Genomic DNA, 27,895 nt, shown 5'->3' on the forward strand with positions numbered 1-27,895 from the left:
ATAAGAATGAGAATAGAATAGAATTCTTTATTGGCCAAGTGTGGTTGGACACACAAGGAATTTGTCTTAGGTGCAGAAGCTCAGTGTACATAAAAAATACATTCATCAACATAGTAACTAATATATGAATATGAATGTTGACAATGCTGTAACTCAAAGTGTTGATATGTTATAAATTGATGGAAAATGTTTAATAATACTTTAAAAAGAAACCATCAAGAATCCTTAATGATAGTTATAGGATATTAAATAGGCAATCGAATCATACTAGGAAACAATAAAACAATATAAATCATAGATTTACGAGCAACAAGCTTATAGTCATAAGTAGAAAAGGAGATAGGTACTGGAAGGATGAGAAGAAGAATAGTAATGCAGATTTAGTAAATAGTGATGGCATGGGGGAAAAACTCCTTGTGTCTGGTTCTGTGTGCAATGCTCTATCACGTTGTTTTGAGTGTAGAAGTTGAAACAATTTATGTCCAGGATGTGAGGAGTCTGTAAACAAACCCGGTTAAGGTGCAAAGCAGCAACACAATTTGCTGTGCGGTTAATGTTTAATTTCGCCCAAAGACCATCCCAGGAATGAGCCAAGCGAGTGAAGCTGAAGCTATTCTGCTGCAGCCCCATAATGGAAAGCAGAAAGATCCAATCATCCCTTCAGGTAGATTTCCTTACCTCCGAGCACGGGAAGCATGTGGAATAAAGTGAAATTAGAAATCAAAATTTCATTTTGCCACCAGAAGCAAAGCAAAAAAAACCAAAAAACGGAATGGGGGAACTGTGGTTGGTCCAAGTATCTGAGAGGGGGCTGTGTTAGTATAGGTGGGCGGGGTGGGGTGCGTACTTTGCACGTCCTTGCTTTGCAAGGGGGGGGGGATTAATTTGAAAATTTGGGGTTTGCATTCAGCTGAACTCTTTGCATCGGGCTGCAAATTGTGATTTTCTTTTTTCTTTGTGTTGCGTTTTTCATTTTTCATTTGTCCGGAATGGTATGCACAATCCGCCTCTTGGGCCGGGGGTTGGACTAGATGACCTCCTATAAGGTCATTCCCCACCACCACCACCACTCTATTTTTGTCAAGCGATCCTGCAAGCTGAGAGTCCCTCCGTACTCTTTCTTTCTATTATCTCTACCAGGCCCACCCGGGCTTGCGAGGAGGGGAATCTGCCCTTGAAAAAGATGGCGATGAGGGCGTCCCCCCTCCTTTTTTCCCTTCGCCTCCATTTCTAGGCGCCTGCGCACTGAAGGAGGCGGCGGCGGCGGCGGCGGCGACGAGACGGGGGCGTGGCCGTCGAGGCAGCTGCAGCCGCTGCAGCAACGCCGCCGCCGCCGCTCCAAGGGGGCGTGGCTGGCGCTGACGTCACTCGGCTGGCCATGGGTTCGCGCCGGCTCCGGGCTTGGTTTTTGGCGCTCATTCTGCAACCGGCGCCCGCGGCAGCTCCGCCGGCCTATTCCCGGGCTTGGCGGCGGTGGCTCAGCGCCCGCCCGGCCCGAGCGCCCAGGATGGAATATCAGGTGAGCTTCGGCGAGGCTTCTTCGCAAAGCCGCCTCCGCCGGGGTTGCGTCAGCCGGCGCAGGTATGGAGCGCACGTGTGAGGATCGCGGGCTGGCCCCTGCGCTTTCGCCTAAGGCAGGGCTGGAGGTGGGGTGAAATGCACGCGTGCAAAAAAAATCTCGGGTGGGCTGTAGGACCTCCTCTTCCTCCCTGTTGCAAAGCAAGAGGCGACCCCGGAGTAGCAACTCCTTCTTATTAATCAGTAACAAAATTGCAACGGGTCGCGTTTTTCGTATCCTTTTTTAATGTTTGTTTCTTTTGCTGGCAAAAGCTGAATGGGATCAGTGTTCCTTTAGAACCTAGAGAACCTCCCCTAGGGCTGGAAGGGATCCGGGTCCACCGCGTTCCTGCTCAAGGCAGGAGACCTCATACTATCCCGGGCAAAATGATTGTCCAGTCTATTTTTCAAGAGGCTTTCTTGGTTCACCCACCACCCTTGTTCTTTCTTTGTTTTTGACCTGGGTGACTGAGGAAACTTTTAGCTGTGCAATTTGGAATGAACACTCCTGGAATGGTGTGGGAGGAGGAATGGATTTCCAGAGGAAAATTGCAGAGACCAGGAGCACTGAGGACACTGAAAAAAACCTCCAAGTGGCCTCAACGACCCTCTAAAAGGATGCAAATGACCAGCTGTCTGCAAGGAGGATAAATCCTTCCATTCCCCACCATCCAGTCAGAGCTGAAGAAGCTTCTTGGAGGAGAAGCGAAGCATCTTCAGTGGAAAAACCAGAAAGTCCAGTTGCCTCTTGAAAAAGCACCTTTGGGTCAACCATGACCTGCATGAATGAGAACCTCTACGGACTTTCAGCTACACCATTTGGGATGGACACTCTTTGAATGGGAATAGGAATAGATTTCCAGAGGGGGAGAAAAATTGAAGACCGCAGGAATCGTCTGCAAGGAATATAAATCCTTCCCACCATCCAGAAGCTTCTTGGATGAGAAGCAAACATCTTCGAAGAATACAGGAAAGTCCAGTTGCCTCCTAAAAAGGCACCTTTGGGACCTCCAGTGATGAAGCACCCATAACTCCAGGAGGCAACGTGTTCTGATCATGCTACCACACAAGGCATTTTATAAGCTAGGGAAACTTGGACAAGAAAATCCTGCTGATGTTGTTACCCAGTCTGGTAACAAAAGGTCCAGAAACCAAATTGAAACAAGCTTGGAGAGCGAATGGCTGCCAAAGTCTTTAACCCCTTGAGCTACAAGTCTTCTCTATGATTTCAAGGCATTCCATTGTTTAACTTGGTTGTTTGCTCTTTAGCTGCAATCAGTGCAGGCTGGGAGAGATCAGAGATTTGGCAGGAGGGGGTGTCTCTCTGGACGTCCCTGTCATGCCCCTGTTGGAATCTGATTCCAAGGGAGAGGTCGAGCAGCTGACATGGAGTGGGAGCGTGACTCCAGTGGCTGTGGAGGAAACTGGGGAAAGGCACAGTCTGGATGGGCATTCAGAGGAAGACCCAGGCCCGCCCACCTCTTCATCCTAGGGCATGCAGGGAGGAACGGGAGCAACGTGGGTAATGAGGGAGAAAACGGCCCTGATTCCCTTCATTAGCTGCAGCTGGGAAAACAGGATTTTAAAAGGGCGTTTGGGCACAGCACCTTTCTGGAAGCAAAGCCTGCATTATCTTTGTTTGTCAAGTCTTATCTGGGACCTGGCGTCCTCCCAACTGCGTGTGTTTCATTATTTTTTGAATTCTGCAATTCCTTATCCTGCCCTGTCTCGTTAATTGCTGCAGCGTGGTTTGTGTTATTTATAATTTCTATCTACTTTTGGTTTTCTTCCTTTTAAAAACTATTCTTGGGAAAGTTTTTTCTTCAGCCAATGATAACTGGACATTGGGGGCCAAGTTGGAGGAATTAAAGGGGACTTTACCTACTTTGGTGACTTTGTTGCTTTGGTGCCACGCCCCGGGTCATCCCACCTTATTGGATTTTTTAAAAAATAGAAGAAATCACAGAATAACCCTTGACTTGAGAGGTAGGATTTTAAGAATCTGCAGAAAAACGGATTAATTCAATGGCGCTAAATTTGTAAAACATCCGAGAAACCCTGTTTTAAAACCCAACAAGATTCTCCACGTAATGGATCACACAACCTTCTCTTTTTGAGTTCAAAAAAAGAAATCGATTCCAGGTCATTTTTAAGGGGAGGAAAATGTTTGATCAAGTCAGCATGCTTTTTCAAAAGGCCCGTCCTTGAGTCCTTCAGCTGACCTTTTCAAGATGCAACAAGGGGTTTTCTTCGCTTGGAAGACATTGGAGGCCAAGTTAGAGGTATTAAAGGAACTTTACCTACTTTGGGGACTTGGATGCTTTTGTAACATGCCCTGGGTCATCACAGTCAGCGCTTCCCATCCTTTCAATGACTGGCGGTTTTCCGGCTACCCTGAACAGTTCTAGTCCTGCCTTAGGCATGAAAGCCATGTTAGAGTTTGCAGCAATCCAACCAGCACCCACGTAAATAATTCAGCAGGATTAATTTGTAGAAGAAACCTCTTTATATACAATAATAGTAAGCATGATGCACGTATACAACGCCCATGCAGCTCTTGCAAGAAGCAGAAGCAACCAGAACTCGGAATCACAGCAGCTCTATATTTCTACAGCCCAGTTACCCTAAGCCCCACCTAGGCTCCGAGCTGTCTGGCGTGGCTCACAACAGGTGCTGTTTCTTAGTCACCAAACAGTTCCCATTGGCTGACTTCTTGTTATGGCTATCCCCGCTCATAATTTCTTATATATTGACAAGCCAGCTAAGTGATTTGGACCCAGTCAGATGGTTGGGGGATTTTGGGCCTGTCCGTCTCCTCAACCCACTTCTCATGGGGCTATTGTGGTGAAAATAGGAGGGAAAAGGTGTGTTTATGTTCCCCTCTTTCAATTGTTTGTGTAAATAATAAAGACAGGATACAAATAGATAAAAATAAAAAGCCTATCAGAGCTGGCCTGTGTTCCAAGGGATTTCTTGCAACGGCTTTTATTTTATTTTATGTTTGTCAAATTGAGAGACTGCCCATCCCTGGAGCATTTAAAATTCCTGCCTGTAACAAATATTTAGCCATTTCTCTCGCCCCTCCCCCACCCCTGGAAAGTTGTCCTTGGCTTACCCCGCCATCCCTGTTTTGCTTTCTTCCAAAATGTTGACATCTTTGTAAATCTTTTAATCTCTTTCATCTTGCATCACTGTGCATTTCTCTTCCACGTTCCAAGTTCTCCCACATGATGTTGTCGTCTTCTCCTCCTTTTTCCTCTTTTTCCTTCTTTTCTTTCTCCTTCTCCTTTCTCCTTCTCCTCCTCTCCTCTTCTTTTTCTTCCTCTTCCTCCTCCTCCTCTCCTTCTCCTTTTTCCTCTTCTCCTTTTCCTTCTCCTTCTCCTCTCCCTTTCTCCTCCTCCTCTCCTTCTTCTCCTTTTTCCTCTTTCTCCTCCTTTTCCTTCTCCTTCTCCTCCCTTTCTCCTCCTCCTCCTCCTCCTCCTCCTTTTTCCTCCCCTTCCTCTTCCTCCTCCTCCTCTCCTTCTTCTCCTTCTTTTTCCTTTCTCCTCCTTCTCCTTCTCTTCCTTTCTCCTCTTCCTCCTTCTCCTCCTCCTCCTCCTTTTTCTTCCCCTTCCTCCTCCTCCTCCTCCTCTTCTCCTTCTCCTCCCCTTTCTCCTTCTCCTTCTTCTCTTCTCTGCTTTCCTCCCCTTCCTCCTCCTCCTCTCCTCCTCCTTCCCCTTTCTCTTTCTCCTCCTTTTCTTTTTCCTCCCCTTCCTCCTCCTCCTCCTCCTTTCCCCCTTTTGCAATTGAGCAACTTTTAGCGTGAAAGTTCAATCCTTCTCCCGCCTCCGCCTGTCCAACCTAGTAAGCTGCTTTTCCAGGAAATCGGACCCAATCCCATGTGAAAAATGTGCGACCTCCCTCGTGTACACTTCTACATGTGTGCAAGAGAGCGGGCTGGTTTCTGAAGGCTTTTTTTTTTTTTCTTTGCAAAGAATCCTTCCCCTTCGGGGCTCCCGGTGGTTATTTTTTAAAAAAATTTAGTAGACAAGCGGCAAAATGGAGGTGAGATGCATTCTGTTATTTACGTCCGAGTGAGTTTGGCAAATTTGTGAACGGCTTTCTCCCCTGCAGGAGAATTCAGTCGGTTTTTGAACTTTCCTCAGTTGTCAAAGTCCGCATTGCATAAAATATTTGGTTGGGTTTTTTTCCCCCCAAGAGGCAATAAGAAAACCCAAAGGCATTTTTTCCTTCCTTTTTCCTAAAGTTTGCATACTTCCAGTCTCTTCCTCGGCTTTGTAGTTTGGGGAGGCATGTGGAATAAAGGATGTGTATCGTTTACAATCCATGGTTGTCTTGGATGTTTGGGGTTTTTAAGTGAGGGACTCACTGAGAAGCAATTGTGCAACCCTGGGTCCAAAATGTTAAAATTAAATATTAATATTTAGCAGGAAAGAACTGGGAAATATCTGCATGGATGCAGCACTGCAGAATACAGCCTCACTACAACTTTGCTCCCAAAATACACAGGAGAAGAGAAGAGAAGAGAAGAGAAGAGAGTTTAATATAGGAAGAGAAGAGAGGATAATATAGGAATAGAATAGAATAGAATAGAATTCTAGAATAGAATAGAATTCTTTGTTGGCCAAGTGTGATTGGACACACAAGGAATTTGTCTTGGTGCAAATGCTCCCAGTGTACATAAAAGAAAAGATACATCTGTCAAGAGTCAAGAATCATAAGATACAACACTTAATGATAGTCACAGGGTACAATAAGCAATCAAATACTAGGAAACAGTCAATAAAAATCGTAAGGATACAAGCGACAAAGTTACAGTCACACAGTCACAAGTGAGAAGAGATGGGTGAAAGGAAAGGTGGGAAGATTAATAGTAATAGTAATGCAGAATTAGTAAATAAGTTGACAGTGTTGAGGGAATTATTTGTTTAGCAGAGTGATGGCATTTGGGAAAAAACTGTCCTTGTGTCTAGTTGTTCTGGTGTGCAATGCTCTTTAGCATCATTTTGAGGAAAGGAGTTGGAACAGTTTATGTCCAGGATGTGAGGGGCCTGTAGATATTTTCACAGCCCTCTTTTTGACTCGTGCAGTAGACAGGTCCTCCATGGAAGGCAGGGTTGCTAGCCATTGTTTTTTCTGCAGTCCTAATTACTCGACTCTGTTTTCTGTCTTGTTGGGTTGCAGAACCAAACCAGTATAGTAACCCATGTGCATTGTAAATAGAAGCGTCTCCTTTTTTTAAGAAACGGATTGTCCTGTTGCACGCTCCTTCACGCCCCTGGCTTATTTTTAGCTCAAGCCCATCCCTCAAGTCCTGTCTGCTTAAGTCTCTGGTTTGCCCAAAGTCTGCAAGGGCCATCTGGCTGGAGTAGTAAATGATTATTATTTTTTCTTTCGTCTGCATTTGCGTTCTGCCAGCCGTAAAACATTTGCAAAAAGAATATTTTGTCGAAGTGAGATTCGGTTATTGTCTTCCTGTGTGTTTGCGGAAGGGCTGTGGTTGTGACTTTGAGATGCTTTTCTCCTTTCTTCCCTGCGTGCCCTAGGATGAAGAGGGGGTGGGCCTGGGTCTTCCTCTGAACTCCCTCTCCCTTGTTCTACCTCTCCCCTGCTCTGCCCAGCCAGACTTTGCCCTTCCTCAGTTTCCTCCACAGCCAACGGTCGTCTTCCTCCTCGGATTCAGACTCCGACAGGGGCATGACAGAGCCATTCACTTAATAATAGCCAAGAGTCATCAATCATGTTCTCCAATTAGAGATTTGCAGGGCAGATTTTGGTAGCTTAGTTATAATCTTTGCAAGATAAGAGTGGCATGCGCTTTCGGTTCCCAACTGCTGAGCTGTACTTTCAAATTTCTCCTCCCACTCCCCTTCTGTTCACGGCAAGTCTAAAACAAGCATAGAAATGTGTTACTAACTTAATACCTGAGATGATGCATATAACAACCGTTGCAAGAACGGTCGTAATACGGGGCAACATTCCCTCAGCCAATGTTTTCGCTTAAGCCAGCAGAAATTTGAGGGTGAATTGGGTCCACAAATTGAGGACTAGTATCTTTGAAAGCCCAAACCACTCCCCAAACACCTGCGTTCCTGGTTCAGCCCGGCACCCCGGCTGAAAACCAATACGAATCCTTGTCTGCGCTTGCAAAAAAAAAAAAAAAATGACGTTGAAAAGCAAACCACGAAGGGAACTCAGATTAGTTCTCGATACGGGTCTGAACGGGCAGATCCGGTTCCAGAGGGGGAAAAAAATAAGTAGGTAGCCAATCCATCTGGATTTTCAGTCTCGGTTGTGCCAATCAGGCCCGGCTTGTTGCTTTCGAAAGGACATTTTGTACACAATGTGTGGTGCGCACGTCAATCTCTTCCAGCTGTTTGTGCACGTTCAGTGCCCAGGTGGGTGCAAAAGACTATGCATGGAGGCATTGGAAGGTTTTCAGACGTGGGATATAGGGTGTCCTTAGGTGACCCAGCTCTGCTTTCAAAAACCGGCCAAATTTTATCAACACTTTTGTCAATATTTTCCTGGCCCTTTGTTAGATTCTGGATTATGATTGCTTCCAAGCATAAACGTTCTTTGTACCAACAAAGTTCCTAAAAATATTTTTTCATTCCCTCTGTGGTGGAGAAAGGAATCCGGTGTTACTGGGAAAAATTGCACCTTGTTGGTTTGTGCAAAGATAGATAGGTAGGTAGGTAGGTAGGTAGATATAGAGATAGATAGATAGATAGAGAGAGAGAGAGATAGGCAGGCAGGCAGGCAGGCAGGCAGGCACATATACCTATAAAAATAATTTTTTATTTTCATTTTTTACAACAAAATTATCATTGTGTGAGCAGTGTGGTCCTGGAGTACCTTACATTTTGACACAAATATGACAATCTTCCTCTTATGTGATATAGTTGATAATCTTTTAACATTTGATATTAACACATATAACTTGTTAATTGATCCACCTTCATTATTCAATATTACAAGGTATTATTTTTGTGTCAATCTCTATATTCTTAGCCTCATTCCTTTTACTACCAGTTAATATATTAATAATCGTGTTCGCCCTGTTTACAGAATTTATAGTTGAAATCACAATTCACAAATGTATATTAAATTATAATTTTCCATTATTTATTCCCTTTTTAATTTCTAAATATACCACTGTTATATTAAAAGATCCCCTTTCTAATTACATTTGATACAAGTACACTAGTAGTCACCATATTTACGTTTGGCAAAGTATGCAGTTCTAATAATAGTTATTTTTATTAAATTAATAGCCTTTCATTATGTTATGTTTCACAATATTATTTTTCTGTCAGTCAAATCCCATATGTCATTTCTTTACCTACAATAACATGTTAATGTTCTTATTTATTACATATAACAGTTATATATTCTCACTAGTACTACACATTTCTACGAGATTATAGATTATCTCTTCTTTTCTTTTCTTTTTATCCATCCTCTCCACAATTTAGTCTCTGACCCATAAAGCTTTTGTGGTACCGGAAAGGGTAGATGTAATCCAGAAGGACTGTAGAAATAATTTCAAAAAAACCAGATTGCTTAGCACTGAGCCACTTTGTTCAAGGAGAAGGTGGGAGGAATTTGAGTCTACGCTGCATAATAAAGGTACTTGGACTCAGTCACGTTATCAAATTTTATTGTTTTATTCCAAGGTTTCCCTTTCTTGGCTTTCAATGTTAGGGCGTGTATGTGAGGATGTAATCTTTCCTCGGCTGATTTCTCTTTGAGAAGTGCAGATTCTTAGTCTGGACAACTGTGAGGTCTTTTCTGCTGTGAGTTGCAAGTGCTTTCACAAAAGTGCGATGCTCCACAGATTGTGTATTATTCCTGAGGTTCAGTTCCTGTGTGTCAGTCAGGAAATTCTCATTTTAGCTCCCCTGTGTGGCAAGAGTACTTTGAGGAAACCTTGCCTTCTATTCCTCCTTCCCTTCATCTTTCCCCTCCTTCCTTCCATCCATCCATCCATCGCTTTACCCTTCCTTCAACTTTCCCTTCCCTCCTTCCATCCATCCATCCCTTTCCTCCTTTCTTCCTCTCAACTTTTCCCCTCCCTCCTTCCATCCATGCATCCCTTCCCACTCCCTTCCTCATCCTTCCTTCCTTCCTTCCTTCCTTCCTTCCTTCCTTCCTTCCTTCCTTTATTTCTTCTCTTCATCCATCCATCCACCCATCAATCTTTTTCCTTCCTTCCTTCCTTCCTCCCTCCCTCCCTCCCTCCGTGCAGTAAAAGTACTCAAGATTAAGAAAAAATAGTATATGGAAAATAAGGAAGAAGAAAAATCAGACTTATAAACTTCCACCCTTCTTTCCATCAATTAATTGCCATCTTACGCTTTCTCCTTCCTCTTTCACCCCTTCTAATCCCTAAATCACCCCTTCACTCGTTCTCGTTCCACAAAACACCCACATAAAGTTTCTACTTTTTCACAACACAAGTCTTCATATTTTCCTCCTGACCCAACTGGTTATCATCGCTATTTCCACGAACCTTGTCACTTTTGCAACCCAATCTTCTCCTCTGGGTATTTCATGATTCCCCCCTCTTTGTCTGTACCCCATAGTTCCCACCTGCATTTTGACTTCTCCATCTTTTCAGCTCAACACCCATCAAACCCAATCCAAATAAATTTAAAAGGTTCGTCCCATTGCGTTTCCTGGGCACGTGAAGTCCAGTGCCTTTTATCTTAGATGTTTGTTGAGGGTTGTGTTTGCTCAGAGCGGGAAGTGAATGCTAGCTCTTTCACCCTCTGGGGTTACAACATTGATAGAGACAGGATAGACGGATGGACTCCGGATAGTAATGTCCAGCAGGGCTGGATCGCGGGTGCCCCGCATGTTAGCCATGGAAGCACCGGAAATTTGCAAGGAAGGATCTTGCAATACACAGAATTTTTCTCCCACCGCTTTGCCTTCTTCTGAAAAGAGTGGCATGTTAAAAACAACATTGGAATCCCAGGGCAACTTCTTCCTCTTTCAGGTGTCCTTTTTGGGGATGGAGGGCGTTGATTCGTATTTCAGGTGTCTTTTGGGATGGAAGGAAACTGAGAGATTCTCAAGAGGAGCTTGGGAGTCAGAATTTGGACTAGCTGAGTCCAAATTTCTCCAGTGGAAGGTAGGACCAAAAAACTCACATCCACCTGCTTGCAATTCCAGGATGCGATTCGGACTCTGAACACTCTGCAGACCAACGCCAGCTACCTGGAACAGGTGAAGCGAGAACGGGGAGACCCCCAGCTGCAATTGCAAGCGATGGCTGGGTTCTTGGAACGGACCGGCTTGAAGGTAAATGAGGTTTTTTTCCCCGTAAAGTATTTTTATTTTAAATAAATATACATCAGTATTATTACATGGACCGCATGGCGTCTGGGTAGCATTCATTGTGACACAAAAATAATATTAGTACAAATGAAAGTTACTACATGAATCAAACTTACGTGATTGTAATATACATAATTGTTATCAGCACATAATCCTTCATTCTTCAATTATTCAGGATTTTGTACATCCTAATAACACCCTTTTTCAATATCTGGTCATCACCTGTACCGCTCACTTTAAATGTGTTATGCAAAAATATTTATAACATTTCTTTATTCTAATTCTTAGTACAGCCAAACTTTTTTTTTTTTTAAGAAATCCTTTCTATCCATCGTCACTTGTTCTCTTAGAAGTTTCACTTCTCTTTTTAACTTGCCTCCCGTATTTCTCTCTTGGGTCCTTATCTACATCTTAAATCATTTGTTTTTTTGAATTTGAGGCAGGGGCTTCATTCATGGGGTGGGGAAATATTTGGGAATCCCATTTTTGTGGGTCTTGTGCTTTTGCGGGGGGCGGATGAGTGGAGGCAGGGTGCAGTCTACCCATCCTGGATTCCTGGGACAGGGTCACGATGCCAAACGCAAAAACTGACCAGAGTTTTGTCCAGCAGGTTGAAGACCTGGATCAACTCAACGTCATTCATGTCACTGGGACAAAGGGCAAGGTAAGGTGGGAGGGCTACAGGGGTTGAAGACTTTTTAAAATTTTTATCTGCGATGAGTAACAACAAACATGACATCTGTGATAATCCCATACGGGATTGTGGACATTCCTGTGTTTCAAATAAACAATACAAGGGAAGGAGAAAAGGGAGGGAGGGAAAGAAGAAGGGGAGGGAGAAGGAAGAGGGAGAAGCAAGGAAGGAGGAGAGGAAGGAAGGAAAGGAGGAGAGGGAGAAGGAAGGAAAGTGAAGGGAAAGGAAGGGAGGAGAAGGGAGAAGAAGGGAAAGAAGGAAGGAGGAGAGGAAGGAAGGAAAGGAGGAGAGGAAAAGGACAAAGGAAAGAAGGAGAGGGAGAAGGAAGGAAGAGGAAGGGAAGGAGGAAAGGAAAGAAGAACGGAAAGGAAGGAAAAAAGGAAGGAAAGGAGTGGGACAAGGAAGGAAAGTGAAGGGAAAGGAAGGGAGAAGGAAGGAAGAAGAAAAGAAGGAAGGAAAGGAGAGGAAAAGGACAAAGGAAAGAAGGAGAAGGGAAAAGAAGGAAGAAGAAGGGAGAAGAAAGGAAAGAAGGAGAGGGAGAAAGAAGGAAGGAGGAGAGGAAGGAAAGTGAAGGGAAAGGAAGGGAGGAGAAGAGAAAGGAAGGAAAGAGGAAAAGAACGAAGGATGAAAGAGAAGGCAAAGGAAGAGGGGGAAGGAAGGAGAAAAAGGAAGGAAAGGAGAGGAAAAGAATAAAGGAAGGATTGCAGGAAGGAAGGAAGGAGAAGGGAAAGGAAGGAAGAAAGAATGGGAGAAGGAAGAGGGAGAAGCAAGGAAGGAAGGGAAGGAGAGGGGGAAAAAGGAAAGGGAGGGAAGGAAGGAAAATTCAGTTCTTACAGTTATTAAATCTGGAACGTGGGGAAGTAACATTGCTCTGCTCCAGCGACCCATTTTTACCATTAGAAGACATTTGCAAAACTGATCGAGAATAATTCTCAAATCCATTCCTTGACACCAAAGTTTGCACGTTCACGTAGATATCTGGAAGGGACAACATCTGGCAGAGAACCATAGAGAAGATGGTTGGGGGTAGACCACGAAACTATTTTTAAAATTAATCCGGGGTATGAAGTGAAGGGGTCGGCAACCTCCAGCCCCCCATGGGCCTTTTCAAGCCCTTTGGCCCAATTTTCAAAATTCTTGTTTGCAACTGATTCAGGAGAAAACAGGTTGGACCAGATGATGGGCAGCCTGAGCTCCTTCCTTCCTGGCTTGAGTGGGGGCTGATATTTCTCCCCCCTCCCCTTTTTTTTAACCCATTAGGGTTCGGCATGCGCCTTCACGGAACGGATTCTGCGCAACTACAATTTAAAGACCGGTTTTTACAGGTAAATGTCTTTGTGGGCTGTTTGGGGCTTAGATTATCTTCTGTTCCAGCTGGAAAATTAGCTAGAATGAGTGTATTGGGACTATCTTTGCTTTCTTTTGCCAAAGTCATTCTCCTTATATTTGCAGACCTTTGCTCTTCTCCTTCCACTCTTCCTCCTTTCCTCCTCCTCTTCTTCTTCTCTTCCTCTTCCTCCTCCTCCTGTCCTCCTTCCCCCTCCTCCTGCTTCTCCTCCCTCTTCCTCCTCCTCTTCTCCTCCTCCTTCCCCCTTCTTCTCCTTCTCCTTTTCCTTCCCCTTCTCCTTCTTCCTCCGCCTCCTCCTCTTCTCCTCCTCCTCCTCTTCTTCTCTTCCTTCCCCCTCCTCCTTCTCCTTTCCCCTCCTCCTTCCTCCTCCTCTCCCTCGTCTTTTCTCCTCCTCTTCTTTTCTCCTCCTCCTCAGCCACCTCCTCCTTCTCTTCTTCTCCTTCCTCTTCTTTTCTCCTCCTCCTCCTCTTCCTCAACCACCAGTACCTTTTCTTCTTCTTCTTCCCCTCCCTCCCTTCCTTCCTTCCTTCCTTCCTTCCTTCCTTCCTTCCTTCCTTCCTTCCTTCCTTCCTTCCTTCCTTCCTTCCTTCCTTCCTCCTTCCCCTAATCTTATTTTTGTTTCACTTGTTTGTTCACTTTTAAAAACCTCCATCAATTGTCCAGCTGATGCACACATAAAAAGCCACTTCTAATATTATAGCCGAAAAGAAAACACCATTTTGCACAGTTGTTGCAGTTATGTCTCTGGAAACTTTTTTTCCGGTTTCCTGGCACTCTTGAATTTTTTTTCCCCAAGCTGGTGAATGAGGGTGCCTGACCAAGCAGGCCTTTGGTCTCAGCTGGCACACACTCTCTTAAAAAAAGGAATAAAATGCAAGCAGAGGACTACGCACTTAAAAAGCTCTGCTTCCTTTTAAAAATCAAAGTTCAAACCACATGAATTGGACCTTGAATCGTTATTAATCCTCATTTGATTTCTAGCAGGTAAACAGAATTCCGTCTATTGTAAAATCCTGCTTTCGAAACTGGCTGAGTGGTGATCGGCAGAGTTTTCCTAACTTCATTACATTTAACAAATATCTTCACCGGTCTAGGATTTCCGTGTTCGATCCTGGCATGGTGGCCGTTCATAATTTGATCTCAATAATCCTGGCTCTCTGGTTTCTTTCCCCCAAGTTCACCCCATCTGGTTCAAGTCCGCGAGAGGATTCGCATTAACGGCCAGCCCATCAGCCAAGAGCTGTTTAGCAAATATTTCTGGCAGGTGTATAACCGATTGGAGGAGACGAAGGTATGCTTTGGTGTCACCTGGTGAGGAGCCCTCTCTTAAGAAACGAATGGGCAGAGATGGCCCGCGATGAGGTGGTGGGGTTGTGATGAAGAAATTGGAAGGAAGAGACGAGCAAAATGCTCCCTCCAATTTTTTCAGCCTTTTCTTGAGCTTTCTGGCTTGGTGGATAAAAAAATATCACCATCTCCGTGCTTAGAAATTAGAAGCTCAGCTATTTGTAAGACTTTAGGATAGGCACATTCCAGAAATCAAAAGAGGTTCATTTAGACCGAACCTAGATTTTTATTTATTTTTTAATACATTTTATTGAATAAACATTTGAACACAGTGTGACTTTCTTTACCATCATTTTGGCCATACAAGCTATAGTACAGAGGTACATATACAGTTAATTTCCTTTTCCCCTTATGTTATTAATATAGTGCTAGCTGCATATTATTTCTACTTACATTTATATACAATTATATACATATTTACAACCATCTTTTAGATAATGCATTCGTATCATCTCGTATTTGTCCATTTTATTCCATTCTCTTTGATTTACAAAACTTTTAACTTTCATTCCTATAAAGCGTCAACCCTTTCTTTCTTTTTTCCTTGATTCTAGCCATTGATACATTTTACTCCAGACTTCACAGTACTCTTATCTTTGATTTCTAAAGTTGTCTGTCCATCTCTGCACGCACTAATATTTTCCTTATTATTTCACTTTTTGTAGGGGTATCTTTATTCTTCCAGTTTGGGGCATACACCAATCTCACAGCTGTTATTATATGTAACATTAAATATATTGTCCCTTTACTGTATTTCTTATTAATAATTCCCAGTAAGAATGTTTCTGGTCTGAACTCTACTTTCGGATTAACCATCTCTTCTATCCGAACCTTTATTTTCCACCAGTATTTTTTTGCTTTTATACATTTCCACCACATATGATAATAGGTCCCTATCTCTATGTTACATTTTCAACAATGTGGTGATGTACTTTTACTTATTTTGGCCAGTCTAGTTGGAGGAAGACGCCACCTGTAAAACATTTTATATTGGGACAGAACCTAGATTTTGATAGTGCCCAGTAGGATGTGGGTTTGAGACCTTGATTGTCCATTGCTCAAATTCGGATCCTCCTAAACCCGTTTTGTTGATCTTCTCAGGACTCCCATCACGCTTCCATGCCTGCCTACTTCCGGTTCCTTACAATCATGGCTTTCCATGTCTTCCTGCAGGAAAAGGTATGTTGGACCTCAAAGGTACCTTTTATGAAATTGGGAAAGATAGACGTGTTTGGGTAAGATAGGTGTTGCGGTTCGCCGGCAGCAGGTGTGGGCGGCTGAGGTCTCGGAGGGCGAGGACTCAGGTGAGGGGCCTGCGTGGGATGCAGGGATGGGGCCAGGACCATCAGGGGGTGGAGTGCTGCCTTTGGAGATGGTGGAGGCTGGCAGCAGTGAGGAAGAGGCCCCCGAGGAGCCTGTGCCCAGCGTGCATGCGCGCAGGGTTGCTTGAGCAAAGTTGAGCAGCTGCAACAGCACGGGTGACTCGGGAGTAAGGCTGCAAGGTAATGGCCCCTCCCTTAAGAGATAAAAGCCAGCTGAGAAACCGGAGTTCTTTGCAGGAAGCAAAGAAGTTCTTGCCCTTCAAGCCTTGTGGACGTTCGGAGTATCTTGGTTGATGTTTGGAGACTCTTTGTGTTTGAAATATTTCTTAGTAACTTTAGCTAGTGTTCTTGGCAGCCTTGCACAACCTTGCAGCCTTGGCAAGGCTTGTTCTTATCAGGGACAATTAGTTTTAATAGCCTTTTAACCATGAAAGAATGGAATTCGTTAAAGAATCATTAAAAGGTTTTGCTGTTACCTCTGTTTCGTGTTTGTTTCCTTGGAACAAGGTTTGGGTCAGAACAATAGGTGATTGTCCAGATGTTGATGATCTGCAGAGTCCAACATCTGGAGGTTCGCAGAGAATCCACACTGGACAACCTCAACCCCAAATTGAATTGAACCCGAACTCGATGCTTCTGTGTAGTTCTCTTGGTAGAGACACAGTTTGGACGGTCCCTTTAGAAGATCTAAAAATAGAGAAGTCCAACTCTATAAAATCTCTCTTGTGGCTCTGTCCGAACGGACCCTGGTTGGGTTTTAAATAAATTAGCTCATTCTTGAAGACCAAAATATGACTGCGCAATGCCCGTATCCACAGCCAGCCAGGCAAACCCATCCGTGGAGGGTGGCTAGGATCTACGATCTGGAGGACCAAAACCCTCTTGGGTCAATGAGACCATGAGCTATTTTCTATCTTCTTCCCAGGTTGACTTGGCGGTTATAGAAGTCGGCATTGGGGGCGCCTACGATTGCACAAACATTGTCAGGTAAGGAGGTCGAACTCCTGGGCACTTCATCACTAGCCCTCAAATGGGTTCTTCAGCAACGGTTGTGTTTGGTGGACATCTGTTCTTCTCTTGATGGCTTTCAAGAATCTCACTTTCCTTCCTCGGAGCATGAAAGTATTAGTACCACTTTATAATGCCTTAGTAAGGCCACACCTGGAGTAGTGCATCCAGTTTTGGTCACCACATTGCAGAAAAGATGTTGAGATTTTGGGAAAAGTGCAGAGAAGAGCTATTAAACCTCAAGAGTAAACGGTATGAAGAACAGTCGCAGGGTTTGGGTAAGGCCAGTCTAGAGAACAAGGACTAGGAGATGACATGATGGCAGCATTCCTGTATTTGAGGGGCTGCTCCAAAGAAGAGGGTGTCAATTTATTTTCCAAAGCACCAGAAGGCCAGACAAGAAATAACCGATGGAAACTAATCAAGGAGAGAAGCAACCTGGAATTTAGGAGGAATTTCCTAACAGGGAGGACAATTAACCTTTAGAACAGTTTGATTTCAATTAAATCTCGAGCCAAACTTCCAAAACTTCAAAAGGATTTATTGGGAGTTATCGTGTCCGGCACTGCCTGGGTGCAGCCGACTCTGAGACACGTAATTCATTGTCACCCTCGACCCTGGTTTCTCCCCCACTTCTCTGGGTGTATCCTAATTCATATTCTCCAACGGGACACATCCATAGCCCAGAGTCACCGATCATGCACTCCAGTTAGAATTTTGCACGGCAGAAACTTCAGTCACCTCGTTGTTGCTATCTTTGAAAAACTATTTATGGGATGCACTTTCGATTTCCAAGCAAACCCCTTTCCCCCTCTCCCTTCCTGGAGACCATAGAAATATTTTATGAGTTGACAGCGCGTGCTCCATCACTCGAGGTTTTTAAGAAGAACCCTTTGTCTGAAATGAGTATAGGATCTCCTGCTTGAGCTGGACTAGATGATCTCCAAAATCCCTTCCAGCTCTATTTTGATTGACGGATGGATGGATTGATTGGTCTTCTTCTCCTTGTCTTTGTCTTCTTGGTAGGAAACCAATAGTCTGTGGGGTCTCCTCCTTGGGCATTGACCATACCAGCATCTTGGGAGACACCATTGAGAAGATAGCCTGGCAGAAAGGCGGCATCTTCAAGGTAGATTTTTGGAGGGATCTTCTCCCTCCACTGTCATGTTATTAAGACGGATGTCGGCAGCTTGATGAGAAACCTGGAGACCCCTTGGCTCTCCAGAAAGAAAATCCTTCTAAATTTAAATAAGCAGGCTTATGACCCTGGCTTCATTTCTTTTAAGAACTAAAAGCTTCCTGTACATCATTTGCAAGTTTTGTGTTCATGGTGGACCGCGAACCGCTTTTTGCAATAATACACAAGTAGCCCTTGGAGTGGCGCGGTGGCCTAGAGACGGGGAGCTCTCGCCTCCCAAATCGGGAGGCTGTGAGTTCAATCCCAGGTAGAGGCAGATATTTCTCTCCCCGGGCACGATGAGAATATCTCTGCTGAAACAAAACTCCGCCCTGGCAACAGGAAGGGCATCCGGCCAGTAAACACTCAGCTCCGTTCAGTGGCCCAGACTCCACCCCACAAGGGATTATGGGGTTGTTAAAAGGAGATGATGATGATGATACAAGTAGTCCTTGACTTACAATAGTTCATTTAGTGACTGAAGTTACGGCACTGAGAAAAGTGACACTTGACTGTTTTTCACACTTACGGCTGTCGCAGCAGTTTTGACTGCAATTTTCCATTTGTCTTTCTGGAGGAAGTGGATAGCAATAGCCCTTAGATTATACACCGCTTCACAGCCCTCCCTAACGCGGTTTACAGAGTCAGCCTCTTTCCACCCCCCAACCACCTGGGTCCTCATTTTATCCACCTCGGAAGGATGGAAGGCTGAGATCAACCTAAAACCTCGTTGGAATCGAACTGACGGCAGCCAGTAGTCAGCAGAAGTAGCTGTCCAGAGTTCCAGAAAAACTCAACATGTTTGCGAGTCTCGCTTGGCGGTAAGAAAGCACTTAGAATATGATCTAAATGTCCTTTCAGCCCAGTGTGCCAGCGTTCACGGTTCCGCAGCCGGAAAGACCGTTAGAAGTCCTCAAACAAAGAGCGGAAGAATGCCAGGTAAGATTTCCTTGAAACCCCTATCCCCCACCCCAAATTTTCTTCTAGAAGATTTTCGCGGAAGACCGAGGCCTGAAGTAGCTGGTGGTGGTGGAAGCCGCACAATGCACAACTTAACACGCAAAGTTAGACAGCCCAGAGCTGGTTTTTTTTTTAATTGTTAAAATTGTTTATTGAACAAAAACATTAAAAACAACGAACGTGATGAAATCGTCCTGACAAACCTATTTGTCATACATGTCTATTGTGGATAACATATAATACAAATTTACATAATATATGCATTTATACGTTACAGCAATTTTCCACATTTCTAATCTATCTTAACATGCTTATCTAATTTTAATAAGTCCTTCCTTTTTCCCCACCATGGGTAAAACTTGTCCCATATTTTATAGTATTCAGTCTCATCCTTTTTTTTAAAATTTCCAATATTAGTTAATCCATTTCGGTGCATATCCGTCTCTTATTATTATTAATTATCTCGGTTTCATCCGGAATTTCCTTTTTTCCTTTCTACTTTTGAGTGTAAACTAATCTTGCTGCTGTGGTCAGGCGTATTATTACAGATACATTAGTTCTTTACTGTATTGAGTCTACTTTCCCAGGACTTCGATCTTCCATGTAGATGAGGGGTCTCCAACCTTGGCCAACTGAAGACTTGTGGACTTCAACTCCCAGAATATCCCAACCAGCACAGCACGTTCCGGGAGCTGAAGTCCACAAGTCTTGGGCAAAATTGGAGACCTCTGATGTAAAGTGACATTTAAGACAAGCTAATGAAGACACACACGCAAATAATTGCCTTTCTGCAGAAGACAAGAAACAATGGATGGAAACTAACCAAGGAGAGAAGCAACCTAGAACTCTAGAGAAATTTCCTGACAGTGAGGACAATTAACCAGTGGAACTGCTTGCCACCAGAAGTTGTGAATGCTCCAACACTGGGAATTTTTTTAAAAGATGTTGGATAACCATTTGTCTGAAGAGGTGTTGAACAAGGGGTGGACTAGAAGGCCCTTTCCGACTCTTACTCTTGCCATGGCGGTGCAGTGGTTAGAATGCAGTACTGCAGCCTTAATTCTCGAGTTCGGTCCCGAGCGTCTTCAAGGTTGAGCTGGAAGGGACCTTGGAGGTCTTCTAGTCCAGCCCCCGGGTTTCAGGCTGCCCGGCGGAGCTTTCATTCTATGGAGCAAAATCATTCTTGGGTCTCCTTTCTCTTCTGCAGTGCCCGTTTTTTCTCTGCCCTGACCTGGATGCCTTTGAAGACGGCCACAAGCTCCTTCAACTCGGCTTAGCTGGTGACCATCAACGGTCCAACGCTGCTTTAGCCCTCCAGCTGTCCCACACATGGCTGGGCCGTTGTGGGTATCTGGGTAAGGGAAGACGCACATGCGCGTGCGCGCACACCCACACCCACACACAGAGCCCGGTTCCCTTGTTTTGGGCGAGGTGTCCTCCCGCCAACCCTTCCCGATCGTCATCCCGATTTCTCGAAGTTGAGCTGGAGTTGGGTGGAGAAGGTTGATGCCCCACGACAGATCCAAAGTGTCCGTAGCATCGTCTTGAATAGAGGAAGGAGGTTCCCTGGTTTATTTAGATTTATAGTTCACTTTTCCAGATACCGGTGAGCTGAAGGACTTGTGGCGAACTTCTGAAGCTCCATCAAAGAGGGTGCCCTGCTTGGCTCCTGCTTTTAAGCCAGACCAGCCCATGGTACAAGGTATGGGGTCTTCTCATGATGTATCATCTCCTTCTTAGCTACCTTATGTTTCTTATTATCTGTCTCCTCCTTCTCCTCTATCTTCTCTTTCTTGTTATATATTTCCTCCTTCTCCTCTATCTGCTCCTTCTTGTCTATATGTTTCTTATTAACTGTCTCCTCCTCCTTATCGGTCTCCTTTCTTGTTGCCTTCCTCCTCCTCTTCCATCTTCTCTTCCTTGTTCTATACCTCCTCCTCCACCTCCTCTTCTATCTTATCTATATTTCTTATCATCTGTCTTTTCTTCCTTATTTGTCTTCTCTTTCTTATTACCTGTTTCCTCCTCCTCTTCCTCCATCTTCTCTTCCTTGTTATATGCTTCCTCTTCCTCCTCTTCTTATCTACCTTACGTTTTTTATTCTGTCTTCTCTTTCTTGTTACCTATTTCCTCCACCACCACCTTCTCTCCCTTGTTATATACTTCCTTCTCCTCCTCTTCTATCTTCTTATCTACCTTATGTTTCTTATTATCTATCTTCTCTTTCTTGTTACCTATTTCTTCCTCCTCCATCTTTTCTTTGTTATATACTTCTTCCTCCTCCTCCTTTCTACCTTATGTTTCTTATTATCTGTCTTCTCCTTATCTGTCTTCTCTTTCTTGTTACCTACTTCCTCCTCCTCCATTTTCTCTTCCTTGTTATATACTTCCTCTTCTTCCTCCTCTTCTTCTAACTTCTTCTTATCTACCTTACGTTTCTTATTATCTGTCTTCTCTTTCTTGTTACCTATTTCCTCCTCCTCCTCCATCTTCTCTTCCTCGTTATGTACTTCTTTTTCTGCCTCCTCTTCTTATCTGCCTTACGTTTCTTACCATCTGTCTTCTCTTTCTCTTTCTTATTATCTATCTCCTCCTCCTCCTCTTCCCATCCATCCATCTATCTGTCCACCCCAGTGCTGCCTCCTGACCTATTTCCTGCTCCTCCCTCCCTGACCTTGACATCAATTCAGCCCAGGCTGAAGGACCATTTCCTGGTGAAACAAAGGAACAGTGTTGAGTCTTCTTTTGGGCTCGGTCCCACCAAGGACATCGGTTGAGGGATTGCAGAGTGGCACGGGGAGTAGGAACGGAAGGATTCGATCACGCCACTTAAAGTCATGGGCGGAGGGGAGAGACTTGTGACCGTTTGGCCTCTCCAAAAACTTTCAATAAAGGGGTTTTTTTTGAATAGCTTGCTCAATGCTGTGTCATCAAGGGTTTGGGTCAGCTTCAAGTGTGAAGAGAAGAGAAGATTGGATAGAATAGAATTAGAAATAGAATAGAAAAGAATAAGAAAAGAAATAGAATAAGAAAAGAAATAGGAAAGAAACAGAAAAATAGGAAAGAAATAGAAAGGAATAGAATAGAGTTGGAAGGGGCCTTGGAGGTCATCTCGTCCAGCCCCCTGCTTAAGCAGGAGATCGTACAGCATTTCAGATATCTAGTTTCTTCTTAAAAAATCCCAGTGATAGAGCGATCATGATTTCTGAAGGCAAGCTCTTTCACTGGTTAATTGTCCTCCCCGTTAGGAAGTTCCTCCTTAATTCCTGTGTTGTGTGAGGCCAGCGCTTTGAGAACCATCATTCACAGCTTAGCGTGATGTTGGTTAGCCACACATGGCTTTGCGGGAGACAAAGAACCAACCCAAAAGACTTTCGATAATTCTTTCATTTTTAAGCCAAAGAAAAACCCTCTCTTTTACCAGATTCTGGCCACCTCTCTTCTCTGATTCCCTCCAGAAGCATGAGGGCTAGAAACTTAGTTCCTGGTCAGGAAGCTGCAGAGTTCTCAACGGTCAGCAGGGCAGCGTGGCTGAGTTTTGCTTTGCTTCCCAGGCCTGCAAGCAGCTGTGTGGCTCGGACGTAACCAAGTGCTCCACCACGGCCCGGTGACGTGGTACATCGACGGGGCCCACACCACGAGCAGCATGCAGGCCTGCGTCCGCTGGTTTCACCAAGCGGCTCTGAACGAAGACAAACCTACAGAGTAAGCTGGGATGGTGTGGGTGCATCGGTGTGAAACCTCTGTTCGGAAGCTGGCTTGAGGAGGGAAGAGAGCCCAAACTCCTCTGCCATGGAAATACCTTTGCAAAACGGATCGGGGATCCTATATTGTTGCATTTCTGGACTGTGGTTTTGTCTTGCAGGAGGACTGGAAATCCCCTTTTTATGGTGAAAAGGGAAAGAGAAGGAGGGAGGGAAGGAAAGAGAGGGAAGGAAGGAAGGAAGGAAGGAGGGAGGGAAAGAGAGGGAAGGAAGAAGTTGGGAAAGGAAGGAAAGGGGAAAGGAAGGAGAAGGAAGGAAGGAAGGAGGAAAGTTGGAGGAAAGGGAGGAAAGGAAAGAAAATGGAGGGAAGGAGTTAAGGAAGAAGGGAAAGAAGGAAGAAAGGGAAGGGAAGGAAGGATTTAAGGAAGGAAGGAAGAAGAAAAGGGAGGGAAGGAAGGAAGGGAAGGAAAGGAATGATTTAAGGAAGGAAGAAAGAAGAAAGGGAGAGAAGGAAGGGAAGGAAGGATTTAAGGAAGGAAGGAAGAAGAAAAGGGAGGGAAGGAATTGAAGGGAAAGAGGGAAGGAATGAATTGGGAAAGGAAGGAAAGAGGTAAGGAAGGAAGGAGGGAAGATGGAAGGGAGGAAAGGAAAGAAAATGGAGGGAAGGAAGGAGTTAAGGAAGAAGGGAGAGAAGGAAGGAAGGATTTAAGGAAGGAAGGAAGAAGAAAAGGGAGGGACGGAAAGAGTTGAAGGGAAAGAGGGAAGGAATGAATTGCGAAAGGAAGGAAAGAGGTAAGGAAGGAGAGGGAGGGAGGGAGAGAAGGAAGGAGTTGGGAAAGGAAGGAAGAAGCTAAGGAAGGAAGGAAGACATGCAGAGAAGGGCTGATAAAGTAACCATTCCTTTTCCTGCATTTCCAGCGGTTCCGAAGTCCGAGTGTTGCTGTTCAACGTGACGGGAGACCGGGATACGGCGGCTTTGCTGAAACTTTTGCTGGTGAGCGATTTTTCTCCTTTCCACGGCCTCCCCTTCCCTCCAGGTTACAAGCGGTTCCTTAAGGATAGCACCCGAAATGGGACAACCGTGCTAAAACCTGACTGACTCCCGCTTCCCCGTTTCTGTGTTGCAGCCCTGCCATTTCGACTACGCCGTTTTCTGTCCCAACTACACCGAGGTGTCGACGCTGGGAAACGCAGGTCGGTGTTGAGGGGAAGGGGGTGGGGGTGGTTTTAACTCCGCGGCCGCCTTTTTTAAAATCAAATTTATAAGTATAAACAATTCACCTTCCATTTAACGGTGTGTGGTCCTGAGTACAAGTATCTTGTGCAACAATAATCAAAATGCCTACAACGTTCGTTGTGTTATGTTTGCAGCGTGACTGCTATTGTGAGTCAACCCAGGAGCAAAACACAGCACGCACAGAGTCTTTTTTAGTAATGGTTTATGTACAAGACTGCTATATACATATAGACACGTGGTAGGCACATACCAGGCAAGGAATCAGCCTTCGTTACTCTGCACGGAGAGCTGCAATGGAGATAGAACACAAGGAGAGAGAGATATGCCTTCTCATGGCCTCCCTTATGTCGACAGCTTCTTAAAGGGGCAATAACCCTGCTGACCCATCCTCAGTCTTAAAGGGGCAATAACCCTGCTGACTCATCCTCACTGCATCAGCATTTACAGCCTTACAACAGCTGGTCAGCTATTAATACCTTAACACATTAGTATTAGTTTTCCATTGTTAGCTTATTATTAAATAAATACCTCTTACACTATAACAAGAAACATGTTGCTTTTGAAGTCCACGGCCTTCCTGATGTTGTTTGCAAAATACGCGGGCTTGGAGACGTGAGGAGGGGGCCTCGTTCTGACTTCTCGCCTTCCTTCCTTGTTTAACTCTTCTGCAGATCAGCAGAATTTCAACGTCACCTTGGAGAACGTCCTGACCCGTTGCCTGCAGAACCAGAACCACTGGAACCGGCTGATGGAGGCCAAGTTGACCCAGGACCCTTGGTTCCCCGTCTTGCCCGAGGTGGGGGGCTGGCTGAAGCAGCCCCCGCTTCACAGCCCTCCCATCTTCGCGGCCTCCTCCGCCCGCCCGCTCAACTCCAACTCTTTGGTTTTCCCTTGCATCTCGCACGCTTTGCAGTGGATCAGTCAAGGCCGGGACCCAAACTTGCCAGCCCTAGCGCCCCAGGGACTCCACCCGCACCCCGTGGCCAGCAGCGGGGCTGTTCTGCTTAAGGAAGCCGTGGCCATCCGTGTCCTCGTGACGGGCAGTCTGCATCTGGTCGGGGGCGTCTTGAAGTTGCTGGACCCCACCCTTTCTCAGTAGGCCCGTGGGAACTCCACCTTCTGCCGACCTCGGAACGGGCAGCGGAAACCTTGATGTCCCGCTCCTATCCGTGGTGTGGCACCATGAGGCACATCCAGCCATGCGATTCCCAGGAGGTCCAGGTTGAATTCTCAACCAAAGTGAGTTGATCTCCAGAGAACTCTTGTTGGTGGCATCTGCCTGATGGTTGAACGTTGATGGTTGAACCACTGGAGGTCCAGCTATTCCACAAGCTTGAAGACATGGTCCTTCTTCTCATAACCAAGTGAGGACCTCCTTGTGGCGTCATCCATCTCCTCCTCCTCCTCATAACCAAGTGAGGACATCCTTGTGGAATCAACCATCTCCTCCTTCTCATAACCAAGTGTGGACATCCTTGTGAGGTCCACCATCTCCTCCTCCTCATAACCAAGTGAGGACATCCTTTTGGAATCAACCATCTCCTTCTTCTCATAACCAAGTGAGGACATCCTTGTGAGGTCCACCATCTCCTTTTTATAACCAAGGAGGATATCCTTGTGAGGTCCACCATCTCCTTCTTCTCATAACCAAGTGAGGAGATCCTTGTGAGGTCAACCATCTCCTCCTCCTCCTCATAACCAAGTGAGGACATCCTTGTGTGGGTCAACCATCTCCTCCAGCCTCAAGCAATGGACCGGGTGCTTCCACATGTGATATTCCTCAGCACAACCGAGGCAAGATACAGGCCACCACCGCCTCTGAGACTCCTGTGCCTTCTCAACTCACTCACCATGTCCCGTTCAATGTTCCTCCCCATTTTCCGCCCCCGTCTTTTATCACTCGCTGCCTTGATCCGTTGGGCTACCCTCGGGGGGTGGGAGGAGACAGGGACGCTGCTACTCGCTTGTCACAAACGGTCCCCTCCTTTGAGCTCCTCATCTCAGCCTCTGGGCCCCGTTTTTGGGGTGGCGGACCTCCAAAGAGACCAGTCTTAACTGGGGTACAACGCTTCTGCATGCTTGGTGCCCACCACAGTCCAGACGAAGCAGGCTTAGCCAGACGCACAGTAGGACATTGACCGGTTTTGGGGTGTGTGTGTGTGTGTGTGCGTGGGGTGTCCCTGGGCTGACCCCCCCACTTGAGATTCAAGTGCCTTTTTTGGGGGGGGGTGGAGAGGAGAGAAAGAGTCACTATGTTCTTCCAACGAGCTGCCAAAGCTCTGTCTGATTTCTCAGTAATGTTGGGGATTGTGGACCAAGCATTTCAACCTCCCCCCACAACCTTCCCTTTTCTGGAATTGGACTCCACCGTTGCCCACATCCTTTCTTATTCAAACTTTGGGGCGGCCGGACTACGTCTCCCATCTTCCTTCCCTCTAGGCAGGGTTGGCCGTGGCTGATGGGAGGTGGTGTAACAGTTCCCGCAAGTCCAGCTGCTTCAATCCACTGGGAGAATCCTGCAGTGGGTTTGAGGTGTGGGCGGCTGCCTGCGTGGAAACCTGATCCACCACGTTGGCAGCCGTGCCTGGATCGACCTCCCCTTAATTTTGAGGGGGCTTTGGGTGTTCTTAAGAGGCTCCCCTGGTGGCCCAAACTTTTCCTGTCTTCTTTCTGCAAATACTTTGGGTTAGGAACTCTTGACCTACAAGGTCCCTTTTAATTAATTAATTAGTCCCCTCTGTTAATCTGTAAACTGCTGGAAAGCTTCGTTTTTGTTTTTTTTAATCCCTTGTGGGCAGTGAGAGTAATGAAGGGAGGAAGACCAGTAGTTAACTTAGGTTCTCCTTTCAATTTTCTTTCCTTTTCCTTTTCTTCCCTTCTCCCTCCTTCCCTCTTTCTTTCTTTTTCTTCCTTTGTTCCTCTTCTTTCTTTCTTTCTTTCTTTCTTTCTTTCTTTCTTTCTTTCTTTCTTTCTTTCTTTCTTTCTTTCTTTCCTCCCTCCCTCCCTTCCTTCCTTCCTTCCTTCCTTCCTTCTTTCTCTTTCTCTTCCTTTGTTTCTCTCTTTTTTTCTCTTCCTTCGTTCCTTTCTCTTCTTTCCCTCTTTCTTTCCTTCCTTCCTTCCTTCCTTCCTTCCTTCCTTCCTTCCTTCCTTCCTTCCGTCTTTCTCTTTTTCTTCCTTTGTTCCTCTTTCTTTTTCTTTCTCTTCCTTTGTTCCTTTCTCTTCTTTCTCTCTCTTTCCTTCCTTCCTTCCTTCCTTCCTTCCTTCCTTCCTTCCTTCCTTCCTTCCTTCCTTCCTTCCTTCCTTCCTTCCTCCCTCCCTCCCTCCCTCCCTCTCTCCCTCCCTCCCCCTCTCCCTCTCTTTCCATTTTCCATTCTGCCCTGTTGCATTTATATTTCTGTTTTAAGACTTTGCTTCAAATCTAATGAAGTCCCTTTCGCCCCGCAAAAAAAAAAAAAAAAACGCCAGAAGAATGCTAATCTTGGATTAAACCCTCTTTTTAAGCAATGTTATGCCTGCCTCTCCAAATTGCATAAAAATGGGGGTTAAATTGCCCCTAGATTCCCCCTCCTCCCCCAACGCCCTTCGGCCTCCCCTTCTAGAGGGGGTTTCACATTTCTCTTCCAGGATCTCAAGAGATGCAAAAACGGCCTCATGTTTTAAGCAGCCAGTTGCTGGGCGTACATTCTCCAAATATCTTGCAAATGGAACATGCAAACTCTGTTTTAATTCCTCCCTCCCTCCCTCTTGAATTTGCAAGCCATTTAACTGGAATCTTGTCTTGCACTGATGCAATTCTCGGCTGTTGTTTTCTCTCCCAGGGTGGGTGGGTGGATGGAGTGATCTTGTGACTTACTCAGAGCACCGAACAGATGACTGTTATTTTAAAAATAATAATAATTTTCCTGCCTCCCTAAGATCCCTTTCTCCCAGCCAACTCCCCAAGGAGCAGGAAGCGTAGATCATGCTGAATTTATAAAAGTAATTTATCAAAGAAAATGTGGTTTTATTTTACATTGTTTACAGCTCTTTTTAAAAGTCTTAATTTGTTCTCTTTTGAACGTTCTTTGTAAAAAATAAAATAAAATATGAGCGTTAAGTTTTGGAATAGTGGGTAGAAGGGAGAAAATAAACAGAGACTCGGATCCCAAGCAAATAAATGCTCCAAATGAATAAATTAAACACGACGAATTGGAATT

General features: G+C 45.2%; 1 protein-coding gene and 1 long non-coding RNA gene across 9 annotated transcripts; one reads left to right on the top strand and one right to left on the bottom strand.

Moving 5' to 3' along the window:
- Window positions 1–449: 449 nt before the first annotated feature.
- On the top strand, window positions 450–27,893 carry FPGS (folylpolyglutamate synthase). Of its 8 annotated transcripts, none has more exons than XM_087914601.1 (17): window positions 450–664; window positions 1,235–1,519; window positions 10,738–10,866; window positions 11,510–11,566; window positions 12,857–12,921; window positions 14,121–14,235; window positions 15,393–15,470; window positions 16,539–16,600; window positions 17,648–17,750; window positions 18,660–18,737; window positions 19,966–20,113; window positions 20,359–20,460; window positions 22,313–22,463; window positions 23,381–23,456; window positions 23,590–23,656; window positions 24,371–25,277; window positions 25,322–27,893. In XM_087914601.1, exons 2-16 carry the CDS (start codon window positions 1,379–1,381, stop codon window positions 24,796–24,798), a joined length of 1,800 nt encoding a protein of 599 aa, XP_087770727.1. In that variant the 5' UTR covers window positions 450–664; window positions 1,235–1,378; the 3' UTR covers window positions 24,799–25,277; window positions 25,322–27,893. The 8 variants fall into 8 exon arrangements, with proteins under 8 accessions (XP_087770727.1, XP_087770728.1, XP_087770729.1 ...); XM_087914602.1 differs by having other exon boundaries at window positions 452–664; window positions 11,513–11,566; XM_087914603.1 differs by lacking the exon at window positions 1,235–1,519 and having other exon boundaries at window positions 452–664.
- On the bottom strand, window positions 3,653–4,907 carry LOC148124519 (uncharacterized). The gene is made up of 2 exons (XR_015739764.1): window positions 4,673–4,907; window positions 3,653–4,058 (listed from the first exon to the last, which is right to left on the bottom strand). It is a non-coding gene; the product is annotated as an uncharacterized LOC148124519 (long non-coding RNA).
- Window positions 27,894–27,895: the final 2 nt, after the last annotated feature.

This window comes from Pseudonaja textilis, chromosome 17, assembly GCF_049901715.1.
Source record: "Pseudonaja textilis isolate UNSWEBS1 chromosome 17, rPseTex1.2, whole genome shotgun sequence".
Taxonomy (NCBI): Eukaryota; Metazoa; Chordata; class Lepidosauria; order Squamata; family Elapidae; genus Pseudonaja; species Pseudonaja textilis.